We start from the raw sequence: 14721 nt of genomic DNA, 5'->3' as shown, positions 1-14721 counted from the left end.
AACTGGCAGATGAAACCCTAAATCCTGGGGTTTTACACCCTATTTAAAGGATCATTGGCCTTCCCCGGCCTCCCCTTTACATCTTCTTGGCACCCTTAAACCCTAAATCGTGTTTGTGTGTGATTCTTTGGTGTGATTGGGATTTGAATAAAGATCTTGGTGAGGAACACTTGGGGAAACAAGTAACTGAAGCTAGGAACTCGTGGGAAGCAAGGATATACATCAGTGGACACTTTCTGGATGGTATTAAGCTGTCTCTTTGGCTTTATCTTTAATCTTTTGTTGGGTGGGTTTTAGGAAAGGCTTTTGTGTTTGAGCCAAGATATGAAGCTGAAACTTCAGATTTGGACTCCTTTTGGTCCCTAGATCCATAAAGGTAACAATTTTGGCAAGTATGAGCTTTCCCTCAAGTGTTGGACTTCATGTCAAGCTTAGTTTTGTCATTTTAGAGCCTTAGAGCCTTGCATGCACGTAAAGTTTGCAAATTTACGTGATAAGCAGGCCTTGGAAGGTCGGATCTACAATCTGGAGCCTTTGCATTGCTTAAAAAGCGTCTGTATAGATGAATGATTGAAGGGACTCGGCAAGTCACATAGTTGACTCGACGGGTCATATAAAGATGTTCCTAAACTCGGTGAGTTGGATGAACAACTCATCGAGTCTGATGAAGATTATTGTAGACTCGGCGAGTTAGTGGTGTGACTCGACGAGTCAGTTAAGGTTTTTACCAACCATTGGATGTATGGGAACTTGTCGAGTTGCAAGGGGTAAAAATTGACAAGTGGTCAAGGAGTTTCGACTGCGAGCCTGAGGAACTCGACGAGTCACTCTGGTGACTCGGCGAACGGATGAGTTATGTAAGGAACTCGACGAGTGGCTGGATACACTTGACAAGTTCAGGTCAACATGGATTGTTGACCCGGGCAGTTGACTTTGACTTTGAATTTGATGTTGACCAAGGGTTGACCAGTTGACTTCTGGGGTATCTGGGAATTTATGAACCTTATGATGTGTTGGATGTAGGTGGTGGAGTTCGTGGCGACGATTCTAGAGTTGAGATTTCTATTTCCAGTCAACAGTTGCAAGGTGAGTTATCCTCACTATACTCAGGGGTCTAAGGCACCAAGGCCTGCCTTTTGGATTATTACCTAGTATGTTATGCTAGTATGATCTGTTAGATCAGTATCCTATGGGGTAGGATAATATTATGTGGTATGTAGTATGATTTTTTAGATTGGCATCCTAGTATATAGGATGGTATTATGTGCTATGCGGTATGATCCATTAGACCAATTGTTGTCTATAGACTGATATGTGAATATCTGTTACATATGTATGTTCACATGTTCGTTTGGCGGTTGAGGCTTACCTGCTTTGTGCGGAGGCCAATAGACCTGGGCATTCCAACCTGTTGGTTGTGGGCCGTGAGTATTCCATCCCGAGGATGATTGGACTCATAGTATATGGGCATTCCAACCCGATGGTTGTGGGCCTGGGGTATTCCATCCCGAGGATGATTGGACCCATAATATGTGGGTATTCCAATCTGTTGGTTGTGGGCCTGGGGTATACCAACCCGATGGTTGACTGGACCCATAGTATGTTGTTTATGATTCTATGTGTATTATTGTGAGTATGGGTATTTTGGAGGAACTCACTAAGCTTTCGGGCTTACAGTTTCAGTTTATTGTTTCAAGTACAGTGACCTGGACTCAATTCATAGCTAAAAATATCCAAAATACCCCTAGGTCAAATTTGGTCAAAATCTTGGTCAAGTTCAAAGGTTAAAAGTCAACTGAGTTAACTCAGGTTGAGTACGGCTGACAAACTCAACCATTACTCCCCGTGTAATGTGTTTATCAGGCCAGATTATAAGGTCCTGACCAGGTACGCACATCGTACCCTCAATTACGCTCAACGTACTCGACTGTCGCTTTTCTCTTCTATTAAGTGCTTAATCTATAAGTCCTTTCGTACAAAACCCATATCTAGTCCCAAATAACATCTTAAATCATAATGTCTCCAACTTTATGATCTTGCATGGCTATAAAGAGCCCTACACCAAAACCCTAACCTATCCTAAGGTTCTAAGCCACCAAAATGGATGCATGGAGGGATGTGAGCAATCGAGATCCCAATTTTATAACTCAAGACACTCTAAATATGCAAAAGGACAACTCATTTGGTATAGAGTAGCTCCTACCCAAATAGACCAAGATTATGGGACTAAAAGCATAAAAACCTAAGAGCTAGCAAGATCTAAAGCAAATATGTATCAAGGTCTGAACTTTATACCTCCAAATGATATGTAAGGGAAAGATACTTCTGGATTCAAGATGTCTTGAGCTTCCAAAGTGATTTCCTTTCCTTTTCCTTCCTTCAAGAACACCACAAAGTGCACTTTCAAGACCCAAAATATACACACAAAGGAATTAGGGTTTTCTAGGTACGAAATAAGACTGGATGCTGATGAGGGAAGGAGTCTTGGGGGAGTTAATGAGGCCTACATAATGCTCAAAACTTAAAAATTAGGGTTTGCACTTTGCCATGAATGCCCAACGTACACGTCAAAGTAGCGCGTTTCACTAATGGGACCAATCTTGCAACAAAATTTCATAGTAAGGGTCCAAAGTGTAAATTATTATACTAATGGCCTACAAACTCCTTAAATCATTCATCATCCAAGTGCCTTCGTCTTGCTACATGCGATACAAAGAAACTAAGTAGGCCAGGCTTGGGAGCCTGGTGATCACATAAGGTTTTTCAACCCACAATAATTAAGTTCTTTAATAAATATTTCACATCAAATTATTTATCCAATTATCCATTCCCATTATTCTCACATATTGATCCTAAATTACTGATCTCAATGGACCTATCCTAAGGACCATCATCATCAACAGGTAGACAATATTGCTTGGGTAATTCCTTTAGCAATACATGCCAATAAGGCAACCATGGGGGATATAGTACATGGATGGAGATATAGTTCACTAAAACCTACATGTTGCAAGCCTGTTAGTGTTCCACTGGATTGTCTTGAATAGTCTGTGGTCATCATTTATACTATGCTAGATGACTGACTCATCAAAAGTCAATATCTCTCATCGTCATCTCATCATTTTCATTACACATCACTACCAAATATATTTTATATAAATATATGAAAATACATATATGATTAAGTAAAGTAAAATCACATAATTCATTTAACACAAATATCATGTAGTGTAAATAACAGGCACACATATCATTTAATCACATATATAATTTATATTTATGTGTAAGCTGGAAGTAACTATGCACTCACTTGTTAAAGTGATAACTGGAAAGTCGGGCAGCGCTTCGCTTCAACACTTGGTTTGTAACATCCCAAAAATACAACCCAATTTTTTTTTTAAACATTACTAAAACCATGAAATTAATCATCATCTAATAAAACCACGAATCACATGTCTCAAATGTAAAAGTGAATGTATATAATCAACTGATGTCAAGACATATCAAAACATCCAAATAAAACTCCCAAGATAAACTAGGCTGTGGTGTGTGTCATGCCATCAACCCGAGCTCTTCACTTTACTTACGGAAGTACTTGAAACCAAAAACTGAAACTGTAAGCACAAAGCTTAGTGAGCTCCCCCAATCTACCACATACCATGCAATAACATATAAAGCAACTACTGGGCCTCGCCCACTGCAACGGACCGAAGTCCGGAAACTGCATTGGACCGGAGTCCGGAACTATCCAGGGCCTTACCCTCTGCATCGGACAGAAGTCCGGAAACTGCATCGGACCGAAATCCGGAACTAACCAGGGCCTTGCCCTCTGCATCGGACCGAAGTCCGGAAATTGAATGAACATAGCATGGCATAACATATCTACTAGCATAAACACATATAAGGCATACTGCATCGAATCGAAGTCCGGAACACATAATACAAAGACATGCTCGAATCACAAAGACATCAAGCACACTAAGCTATTGCATCGGACCAAAGTCCGGAACTACTGCTAACTAAACGGGCCGACATTGAGGCCGTAGACCCGTTCCTACTAGAAGGAAAACTCACCTCGTAACGCTGGCTGCTAAGATGTTGAATCTGAAGCTGGTTGACTGCTGCTCCGGAACTCCCCGACTATAAATTCCATAGACACTAAATCAGATAGTGATAACTATTCTCAGGGTAAAATGACTAATTTACCCCTGTTCAAAGTCAACATCTTGTTCAAAGTCAACTTTCAGTTGATTGGACTCGCCGAGTTGGGCCGCCAACTCGCCTAGTCCCTAACACCTTTTTCTAATCCTTTACTCGCTTCAACTCGTCGAGTTTGGCAACAACTCGACAATTTCTTCTTCCGGGTTAACGTTGAATCTATCTTCATCCGACTCGTCGAGTTATATGAACAACTCTCTGATTCCCCTTCATCATATGAACACATCCAGGCTGTGACTCGCCGAGTCTCCTGCATGCCACTACTATACAGTCGCTTCTAGTCAGTCTCAGTGCATCCAATTCATATATCTAGGCTTCTAGGGCTAGTTTTGCACGTAAAGGTAGCTATATTGAGTTTCTAGAGCTCAATAACATCGAGATCTATGGTCTCCATCCTAAGGAGAGTTCAAATCTCGAGTTTGAATCACATAAGGTTCCAAAAGAGACATAAACAAGCATAAAAGAGGGTTTAATGGAAGAATAAGCAAGGTAATAACTTTATTACCTGAATATGAAGTAGATGGAAGCTAGTTCTTGGATCTCCTTCCTCTTCTATTGATCCTCTTTCCTTCTTTCTCTTCTACAACTCCCAAGCTATCACAAAACACTCAAGCTCAACAATGGGGACTAGGGTTTTACAGAGAACTGCTCTAAAGGTACTGGAGGCTACGGTGGGAGGCTATAATGATGTTTAAATAGGGAGAAAACCCTAGGGTTTAAGGTTTCGTCCAGACTTGCGGACTCGTCGAGTCGCCTACTAAAGACGCGTGCAATTCCCATCTCTACTCGACGAGTTGGGCTACAGACTCGTCGAGTACCTCTTAAGAAAGGAAAATACTTTATTTAAATTACATACCAGGAATGGGATGTTACATGGTTTTTCCTTTGCTGTGACCTAGGTTCAATTATCGCTAAGTATTAGCTTATTATTTCTTATGACTGAAGATAGTATAGATTCCTCAACAACTCGAATGTATACTGAGAGTTTTATCATATAAGGATCAGCTAGGCAGGAAAGATGGGAGGCATGGCCATTTCGGCATATAAACTTTCTAAAATTCAACAACTAAGCCAACATGACCATTCTAGGCACTTCTCTCGTAAGTAGATCAATCAGTATAACGACATGAAATTAATTACCAATAAATCTTATTTATAGATTCATAACGACTATAAATATAAATATAAATTACTCTAAAATAAGGTTGAGTGTAATTGAACTTATAGAGATTTCCTAGAAAAAAGATCGGAAATTGTACTAGCAAAACTCCGCCTTTTAGCTACTAGATGTTAGGTTCTCAGGGATCTCAGAGCTTCGCTAAAATACCCTAAACACTAAGAAAATTTAGGCTAAAATCCAGAGAAACTTGAGAGAGTGAATTTAAGTGGTGTGGAGATCGAATGGAGAAAGGGAATCTATTATAGGGCATTTTTGGGGTAGGTGTGTCGTGTCCAGATAAGGTACGCTCCGCACCCAAGCGTGGTCGGCAATCCTCCTCTCTCAGCATGACATGTGGTGCTAATGGATGGTGCAATGTGGCAAAAAAGGGTAGGTACTGGCATCCTTCAAAAATTCATATCTCGTCCATACGAGCTCCATTTTCGACGTTATGTATATCCACACGTAGATATTTTCAAGTACTACAACTTTCATGTAGACCCTGTCGTCTATTTCTCAGCCGATATTAAATCTAACAGTATACATATATTATACTATTAACGGCCGTGTAAAATTCATAACTTTTACATATGGACTCCGTTTTCGACTGCCTTTATATCGTTTGGATCTTATTAACGGGATCTTTAACTCTCGTTTAGATTGTTTCGGCTAACAATCAACAAATCTAAAACCCGATTTTTGTGTCCACACTGTTATGGTAAAACTTCGAAAAATCATAACTTCCTCATACGAAGTCAGATTTGGACGTTCTTTATATGCAAACTCTCGATTTTATGATTACTACGACTTTTGTTTAGATCACTTAGACTAATAAGCAACCTATCTTAAATTCATTTTTTACGACACTTGTTGTCGTATCAGGTGGAACGTGAAACTTTAACGGGTCACAACTTCTTTGTTCTAAGCTCAATTTGAGTGTTCCTTATATCCCCGGAATCCTCATCACAACTACTTCGACTTTCTTCAAGGTTATTCGGCATAATTATAATTCTATTTTAGAGGTATATTTTATTCCTATTTTATTATATCATTTAAGTACGTATACTACATTTAAGTACGTATAGAACACATAATACTCAAATAATTTTCTTTATTTAGTTCATAAAAGGTTACAGTCATTAACCATTATAATTACATTATCTTATTTATGTTGAGCGAGAAACGCATGTGTTACAATTCTTTACCACATTCATGTAAGATACATACTTGGAGGACCCCTAACAATCTTTATCTTTACTTCCGCCACAACTCGTGTCTTTACACCCTTCTTCCTATTTCCACCCATTACAAATATCGCCACAAAAGCAAACAAGTGGCAAATCCGTACCCGCACTCATCGCAACATGCTTACAAGATCACGATCATCATGAACCCTAAGAAACGAGCAAACACAAATTGCTTTCCCATCTTAGATAATTTGCAAGCAATGTAGGCATCAAAAACTCTCTCATACTTGGCACATATGTTCTACAGTTTACTTGTCGTCAAATCCTTTAGAAATTTAGTCAGATAAAACGAAGAACACATATTCCTATTGCCTTCTTATTTTCGATCCTCCATTCTCGTTCATTCATTGTCATGAAGATTATCGATCAGCTACAACAGCCCTCCACAAACACCATACATGCAAAGTTTAAAACTTGAACATCCTTTATGAAATTATGAACTTCAACAGTTAGGCTATATTCACGGGCATTTGATTGTTGACTCTATATATATATATATATATATATATATATATATATATATATATATATATATATATATATATATATATATATATATATATATATATATATATATATGTTATGGGGATATATTTAAGATAACAAGGTGGTATAAGTAATATCATTCTTTTTCATATTAATGGAACAAAAATAAAATTTAAATGGCAAAACATATTAGGAAAAGCTTGAGATAGAATATTTTGAACAATCCAAAACTTGGTCATTACACCAACCCTAAATAAATGGTAAATCTTTTGGTTTTCACCGATTCTTGCTATGTATTTTGATCAAAATAAAAAACAAAATGAAAAATAAAGTTGATATACCTTATAAATATATATAAATATATAACTAATAAATTATTTTATTAAATCATATGCAATTAACTAAACTTGAAGAACTTATTATCAAAATTTCTATTTCTCTCATGATAAAGGAGTAAAACTGTAATGGGATAAGTAGGGACGTAGAAGTCGTAATCAAGTAATAAATGGTCAAACTTAATAAAATTGGTTGCCCTTGGAATGGCCAACATCTCATTTTCTAAGAGAATGGAGGGGTTGCATAGAGAATGATAGTCTCATGTCTCTCCTCACATACATCCTTTTGTCCCTTTCCAACACAACAAATATTCTGGCCCATATATTGGCCCCTTAAATAGTTAAACTATGATGTTAAATAAATACTTCTAATTCAAAATTTACTTTAAGTAATGTTTAAAAAAACTCCTCTTCACTATAACTAATTTATTAGATTATCTTTATTTAACATTATCTTAAGCATGTTTGTTAGTATTTTTTTATCTAATTTTATATATTTCAAAAGTTTCAAACTACTTTTTACTTTTGCATGCAGAACATACATATACAAATAAAAATTATTGTTTACAAAGTACAACTTCCAACTAGTTTTGCCAACTATGTATCATCACATCTTACCTTGTTAAGTATAAATAAAATACCAAAAAGATTCACAAACATCATATGAGTTTGAGTGGTTATAACGATTATTGGATTGGTCTACTGAACACATAATAATCTATGAAATCAAAACTTATAATTTCATATCTAACTTACTAAAAATGTGATCTTATAATATTTCTTATGACTCCTACCAAGGGTAAAAAATTTAGACAAAGATTTGAGATGAATTCCCTAGCAGAACCTCAAACAAAAGTCCAAAATAAAATTAAAAAAATAAATAAAAACATAAAAAAAATCATGTTCCATATATTCATAGGATAAGAATAAAGAATTAAAATGCTAAATAATGATGCATTGGTCTGTCTCAAGCACATGATCCATCATCTGATCAAACCCAAAAAAATATAAATGAGAACGGTCCAAAAGGGTATCAAAGTAATTTCACCCAAAGCAAAGTTAGCCAGCCAGCCACATTGGCTATATAAACCAATTGGAATTGGATCTTTATTTCCCATGCACACAAAACCCCCAAAGTTTGAAGAAAGTTATTAAGAGTTTGAGAAGATGGTTTCAAAGGTGGAGCAAGCAAAGGATAGTCAACAACAAAAAAGTCAAAATCACTACCACAACCAGCAGCAGCAGCGTCAGTCGGTGATTCAGAAAGAGATGATAATGCAATGTAACAAAGTCAACACCACCAAGTTCAAGAGAAGCACATCACATCTTCAAGACGATGGTGTGTCTTCCGCCATTCTGTTGCTAGCGTGCATCGCATGTGGCCCATGATCCAATTATATAGATTTTAATCGTTCGAAATTTTAATATATATACATATGTGTTTCGTAATTTCATAGCAGTTTAATGTATACTTTTAGTTTTACTAGATTTATTGTAGTGTTTGTTACAATATTACGTTGAAAATGGTAAATTGGTTAATAACTATAGAACAATGTTTTCATTTATTTGATTGGGAGATTTGCATATAATCAAACAAATGATCAAGTTATCAGAAGCTAGATTCTATTTTGGATCATAAGATATTTTATTTTATTATGAACTTATAACATATGTTTTTAAACGTTGATTATAAGTTACATAAGAAGACAAATTCTTTTTTATGTACAATTTTCCTTTTCCCTCTTTCACTTATTAAACTTGCAAACGAGCTTAATTGGGTTGTGATTGCAACTCGTGTAGGGGACTTTGGCCACAAAAATAGGTATTGATAATCAATTTTATAACATTTGAGTGATTTGACCATTTATTATTCCAATACCTAATTTCATCTATTTATAACTAAAATAAAAAGCACAATGGTCTTATGTGTAGTTTGCTCGATTCAAAATATGATGGTTTCCCAAAGAATCTATATATAGTATTATTAATTATTGTCTTAGCTAAAAAAAAATTATATATGATGTTAGGAATTTTGATACCGGATACAAACATGGAACTTTATTCATATAATAGAGCTAATCTTGGTTAAAATTCTGTTGACACTACCCTAGTTGACTAACTGACCATAACATAGTTTGATTTTTTATTCTCTCTGCCCATGTTGGTTATTTAGCAAACAAAGTGGATATATTTTATACAAGTCGAAGCAACTGACCATAATATCATATGCATATGCAAATGCAATGAATATATTCGAAAACAAGAAGTTTGTCCATATATAGATATATAAAACCCTAGAACATGGGGCACGTGGTGATCATCCAGTAACTCACGTGCCACTGTTTTGTGGAGGACTCGAGGATACCAGTACTACCATGGGCTACATACAATGCACTCAGGAATGTTTAGAATAATAATATTTAAAACTCAGAAACCGTCCAAAATTCGATAAACTGTATCGATCTTTAGATTAACTGAACTGTTTTCTTTATTATATTCAGTTTGGTTAATTGAATAACTTCCTTCTTTTTTTGGGTATTGCAATCAACGAACCCAATTAAATTTGAGATTGGGCTTCCTACAAATAACCAAAAAAAAAAAAAGATACTAACAAGAAACAATTTTGTCAAGAAGACCATCTTTTAGTGACTTATGCAACCCAAAAGAGTAGAATTTCGAAATTCCAAAGCATCCAAAAAGTTGTTTATTGCGTAATAAATAACTCAAGTTAATAAATTTGGTGTGATATATCTACTTCTAAATCTTTGATGTGTGTGTGTGTGTCGCTATAGATGTATTTTGCATTTTGCTTCGTGCTAACCTCATTTCTATGCTTAGAGCTACCATTTTTCCCTTGGATTTACCTTGAGAAGTCCCTTATAGATATGATTCTTGCGATGTGAGGTTAGATAACTTGGGATTTGGGATTAATTCTACATCAAACATTGCATTTACTTACAAAGTTTTTAGCTCATGTTACTTATTTATTTCAATGCTTTCCCTCAAGATTAAAGTTCTAAATGGCTAAAGAGTTTATATGTTTTTACAGGGTTAAACATACGGATTTTGTGAACCTCAATATTTTCCTGCAAATGTCTAACCCATGTAACGCTTATTAGGCTTTCCAAACATATGTTCATATTGATGCTGAAATCGGTTGTTGGAAGATTTAGAGCTTGTGGACATTTACAATATATTATTAAATTGATGTTTGAAATAATCTTTAAAGATTTTAAATGGTTTGGGAAGGTCACTGCACAATTTACCTCAAATAGTTTTCAAACAATTTTTTTAAAAGACTATTTCAAACTAGTCATGCTAAAGATGTTTCAATTGGTGAGACCGAAGTTAGGAGCATCATGCAACAGAAAACCCATATAGCATGCTAAACATACGAATAAAACAAGGGGGTCGATTCAAATTAGAATTAAAACTCACACTTTTCTAGTGGTATAGTATACCACTGTACTAATTAAATTGATAAATAAATGATTTAACTCTACCATAAACAAGATTTATATATAAAGCTTCATCTGTATATCAATTACACTTGTTGCCCCACACCCCATTAACTTAACTCCAAAATATTCTTCTCAAAAACCCACGTTGGTTTCTTTCTCTCCTCCTCATATCCTCGACTGAAAAAGATTATAATAAAACATATATATAGACACTCCAAGATTATAATAAAAAATTTCAAGATGTAAAAAATTGTTGAAATTGAGTTGATGGAAGCCAAGGCACCTTTTAGTCTGCCAGCAAGAAATAGCGCTTCTTCAGCAATGGGCCGCCATTGCTCAGCACAGGAATAGTCAATTCCCAAACCGACACTAAGCCCTCTCAACAATTGCACAGTGCGAAGAACAGAAAACAATTCCTCCGGAAAAGACTAAACAAAGTAATCTAATCAGTGTAATCAATGTAATGGAATGACCGATTCCATTCCATCAGAAGTGAAAGACACGTACCCGTACTGCGACCTTTTTAATTGAAGAATCTTCGGAGAAAGGCTGCAACACCTTCACTCCAGGCGGCAATTTCGTATCAAACATTACCTGAGCCAACTTAAACAATTCCGTCTTTTCATCTGAACACATGCTTAACGTATCTATGCCAAGTTCCCTTCATAAATATAACTACACCGATTAATTAACATTATCAAGCATTTATTAATCTAAATTGACATATTTTTTTAATGTATTTACCGAAAGCCCTCTGACGCCCTTGTGGGGTCATTATCGGCTATAGCTAGAACCAAATTGGCATAGCCGAGCCTCAACGTGTTTGGAAGATCTTTCACTTGTCCATAATCAAGCAACGCAACCTAAAAGATAATTTAACAAAAAAAAAAGGAAAAAGAAAATATAAATTCAAAGAAAAAGAAAATTAAGCCACATAATTACCTCTGAGCCTTTACAGATGAGAATATTTCCAGGGTGGGGATCCGCATGGAAGAATCCACTCTTGAGTATCATCTGCCCATATGCAAGTGTAAGACTTTTTAGGATGTTCCTGCATTTGAAGAGGCTCTTCACTTAGAAACAGACCTTATGTAAGTGTTTCTTTTTTACTTAATGCAGAAAGAACTTTTTACAAATTTGCCCTAGTTTACTTTTTTCCTTCCATTTTCTTAATTATTTGTTAAACATCATTTAAGAATAAAGTGGCAAACGAAATTCTTCATACTCTCTGAGTCTGTGGGGGCTTACTGCTTTGCTGCTGCTGCCATCTTACCATCTGGATTGATGCCCCTTTTCGTAATTTCATCTCCAAGATTCAGAATCGGGATCCCATCTATATACTCCATAGCCAAAACCCTCCTATTCAATATTCAATTGAGAAAATTTCAAAAAGGGGGTATTTTAGACATTTTACTAGCAGTCAAATACTCACCTGGTGACCACATTGCGTACAACTCGTGGGACTTTAACAGGTGTCTTTCGGTTAACTGAAAGTAGAAAAGCTCTAATTCTATCCATGGCATCGGCTTCTCTTGTAAAATCGAATTCATACCCTATCTTGAATGACGTGAATGAAAACAAGATTAGCATGTTATAATTTACATATCAACAAACGTAAAATTACCTAACTATCCCTAGCTTTATTCAAAACGATTATCTGATTGTGATTCTTGGGTTGGTGGTCACCTGTTTCTCCATTTCTTTACACACTGAGAAGAAATCAAATTTGACATCTGTCTTTTGTATGCACAATGCAAAAGCTTGCAAATTCCTAATATCTGTCATCATCAAATCTTGAACACCAGGATGTTGTACCTAAAGCATAGATTATAATTGAAAAAGATATTTACATTTTGTAAATAAAATTAAATTAAAAAATTCTGTGGCCTTACCTTGACAACAATATCATTTCTATCACCTTTTAACCTAGCTCGATGAACCTAAATCAGAAAGAAACACATGTGAGGTATAATATAAAACATTCAATTTAACAACTTTTAGTTTTTGGTTGTGATAAACAGGATACCTGTGCAATTGAAGCAGAGCCAATAGGATCCCAATCAAATCTTTCAAACATTTCATCAACACTTTTACCTAACTCATTCTCAAGAACAAGTTGCACCATGTTTGATGGGGTTGCAGGAGCTTGATCACACAGAGTAACTAATCTCCTCACCCATGCAGCTGGTGCTAAGTCTGGTTTTCCAAGAATTTGAGCAATCTAACAAATTTGACTTTTTTACATCATGATTTATCCTCCATTATATATATATATAAGTATTATAAATTTATAATCCTACAATCAAAGCTCCTGATGATGGACTTAATCTCATAAGCTATATGTGGATCTTTCTTTTTGCTTAATCCATTACACAACAAGAATACTAAGACCCATATAGAACTACACATTAAGAGTCCATAAAAAGGCAGAAAGAACAATACCCATCATAAAAAGATTCAATTTTTTTTTTATCAAACACTAACCTTGAGAAAGAATCCACCCATGTCAGAACACATGGAATAAACTTTTTCAGCTGCATGTTCATGTTGTCTCTCCCACATTGCTTCTGCCTTCTCCACATCCTTTTCGAAATTAACTCGAAGCTGAAATACCTGATAATGCAACACAACATAAAATGAAAGCATCAAGAAACCATGAATACCTCAAATTGGGACACTAATGGTAAAGAAAACACGTTTACCCACAAAAAGAAAACGTCGAGAAACAAAGAAGAACTGAAATTGGGATAACAAAGGCCAAAAAAACACAATATAACCCCAAAGCGATAACATCAAGAAGACAAGAAGACGTCAATTACGAAAATATGGCCAAGACAACACAAGACACCCGAAAAAAAAAATTTATAACATCGAGAAACCAAAAAGAACCTCAATTGGGGCAACAATTACTATCTGGCTTACTTCTAATGATTGCTCGAATCGTTTACCTTATAACCAGTGTAGATATCCACAGCTCGGGCCCAGAATTGGAAGGAGCGTTGCCATGGTCTAAAGCCATTAGAAAACTTCTCTTGAACTTCTGTGAAATCAAGAGGCATGCTGGGAGTGTGTCTTTGGTTCCTACTTCCCGCAAGATTATTCGTGAAACTGGACGAACATGGGGAAAAATAAAGGGGTTTTGCTCATTATATGTGCGTGATTCAAGTGGTCACCCTTTTGCGTTACTCCTTGATTCCATTTTGAGCCATGCGAGAATGAGTGAAAGTTTGGAACTTTGGGTAATATCGGTTAGAAATGTGGCTACGATGGAATTCTGGAATTGGTGCTGGGCCCGTTTATGCTACGCTAAAATGTGGAGCGTATCGTTATCTAAACACTCAAGGCATGTGCTATTGATTTTAGGAGTGTTCAATGATGAAATTGATGTCTTGTATTTTTCTTCAAAAGGGATGGGATTTGGTGTGGTGTCTATTAGGGGTGACAATGCGATACTAACAAAATTGGAACGAAACTGAAATTCGTGTTCGTGTCGTGTTCGTGTTAAGTGTAAAAAATACGATATCGTGTCGTTTCGTGTTCGTGTATAAAATTTGACCTGAAATTAACACGATTAACATTTATTTGTCGTGTTTTTCGTGTTATGTATGATTAAATATTAATTAAATAAACTAATTTTTTTTATTATGTTATATTTGTCGTGTCGTGTCGTATTTGTCGTTTTTTAATCGGTTCATTTTCGTGCTAGTTAAAAAAAACACGACATTGTGTCATGTCGTGTTCGTGTTACATAAAACATTGTCATGTCGTGTCGTGTCAGAGAAAAACACGACACGATAACCTGATTTGTCACCTCT

The 14721-nt window shown here is 35.9% G+C and overlaps 1 protein-coding gene across 2 annotated transcripts; it reads right to left on the bottom strand.

The window, feature by feature from the left end:
- Positions 1–10843: 10843 nt before the first annotated feature.
- LOC145028643 (uncharacterized) lies at positions 10844–14209 on the bottom strand. Of its 2 annotated transcripts, XM_078977370.1 has the most exons (12): positions 13855–14199; positions 13391–13519; positions 12933–13127; positions 12799–12846; positions 12593–12721; positions 12339–12463; positions 12155–12265; positions 11849–11957; positions 11651–11769; positions 11414–11567; positions 11190–11334; positions 10844–11083 (listed from the first exon to the last, which is right to left on the bottom strand). In XM_078977370.1, the coding sequence occupies exons 1-12, from the start codon at positions 13963–13965 to the stop codon at positions 11019–11021; spliced, it is 1440 nt and encodes a 479-aa protein (XP_078833496.1). In that variant the 5' UTR covers positions 13966–14199; the 3' UTR covers positions 10844–11018. The 2 variants fall into 2 exon arrangements, with proteins under 2 accessions (XP_078833496.1, XP_078833505.1); XM_078977379.1 differs by lacking the exons at positions 10844–11083; positions 11190–11334 and having other exon boundaries at positions 11420–11581; positions 13855–14209.
- Between the last annotated feature and the right edge of the window lie 512 nt (positions 14210–14721).

The sequence above is a fragment of the Lactuca saligna genome, chromosome 1, assembly GCF_052625555.1.
Source record: "Lactuca saligna cultivar CGN05327 chromosome 1, ASM5262555v1, whole genome shotgun sequence".
Taxonomy (NCBI): domain Eukaryota; kingdom Viridiplantae; phylum Streptophyta; class Magnoliopsida; order Asterales; family Asteraceae; genus Lactuca; species Lactuca saligna.
Note: the sequence above shows the minus strand (reverse complement) of the source record. Positions and strands in the feature narration are given on the sequence as shown.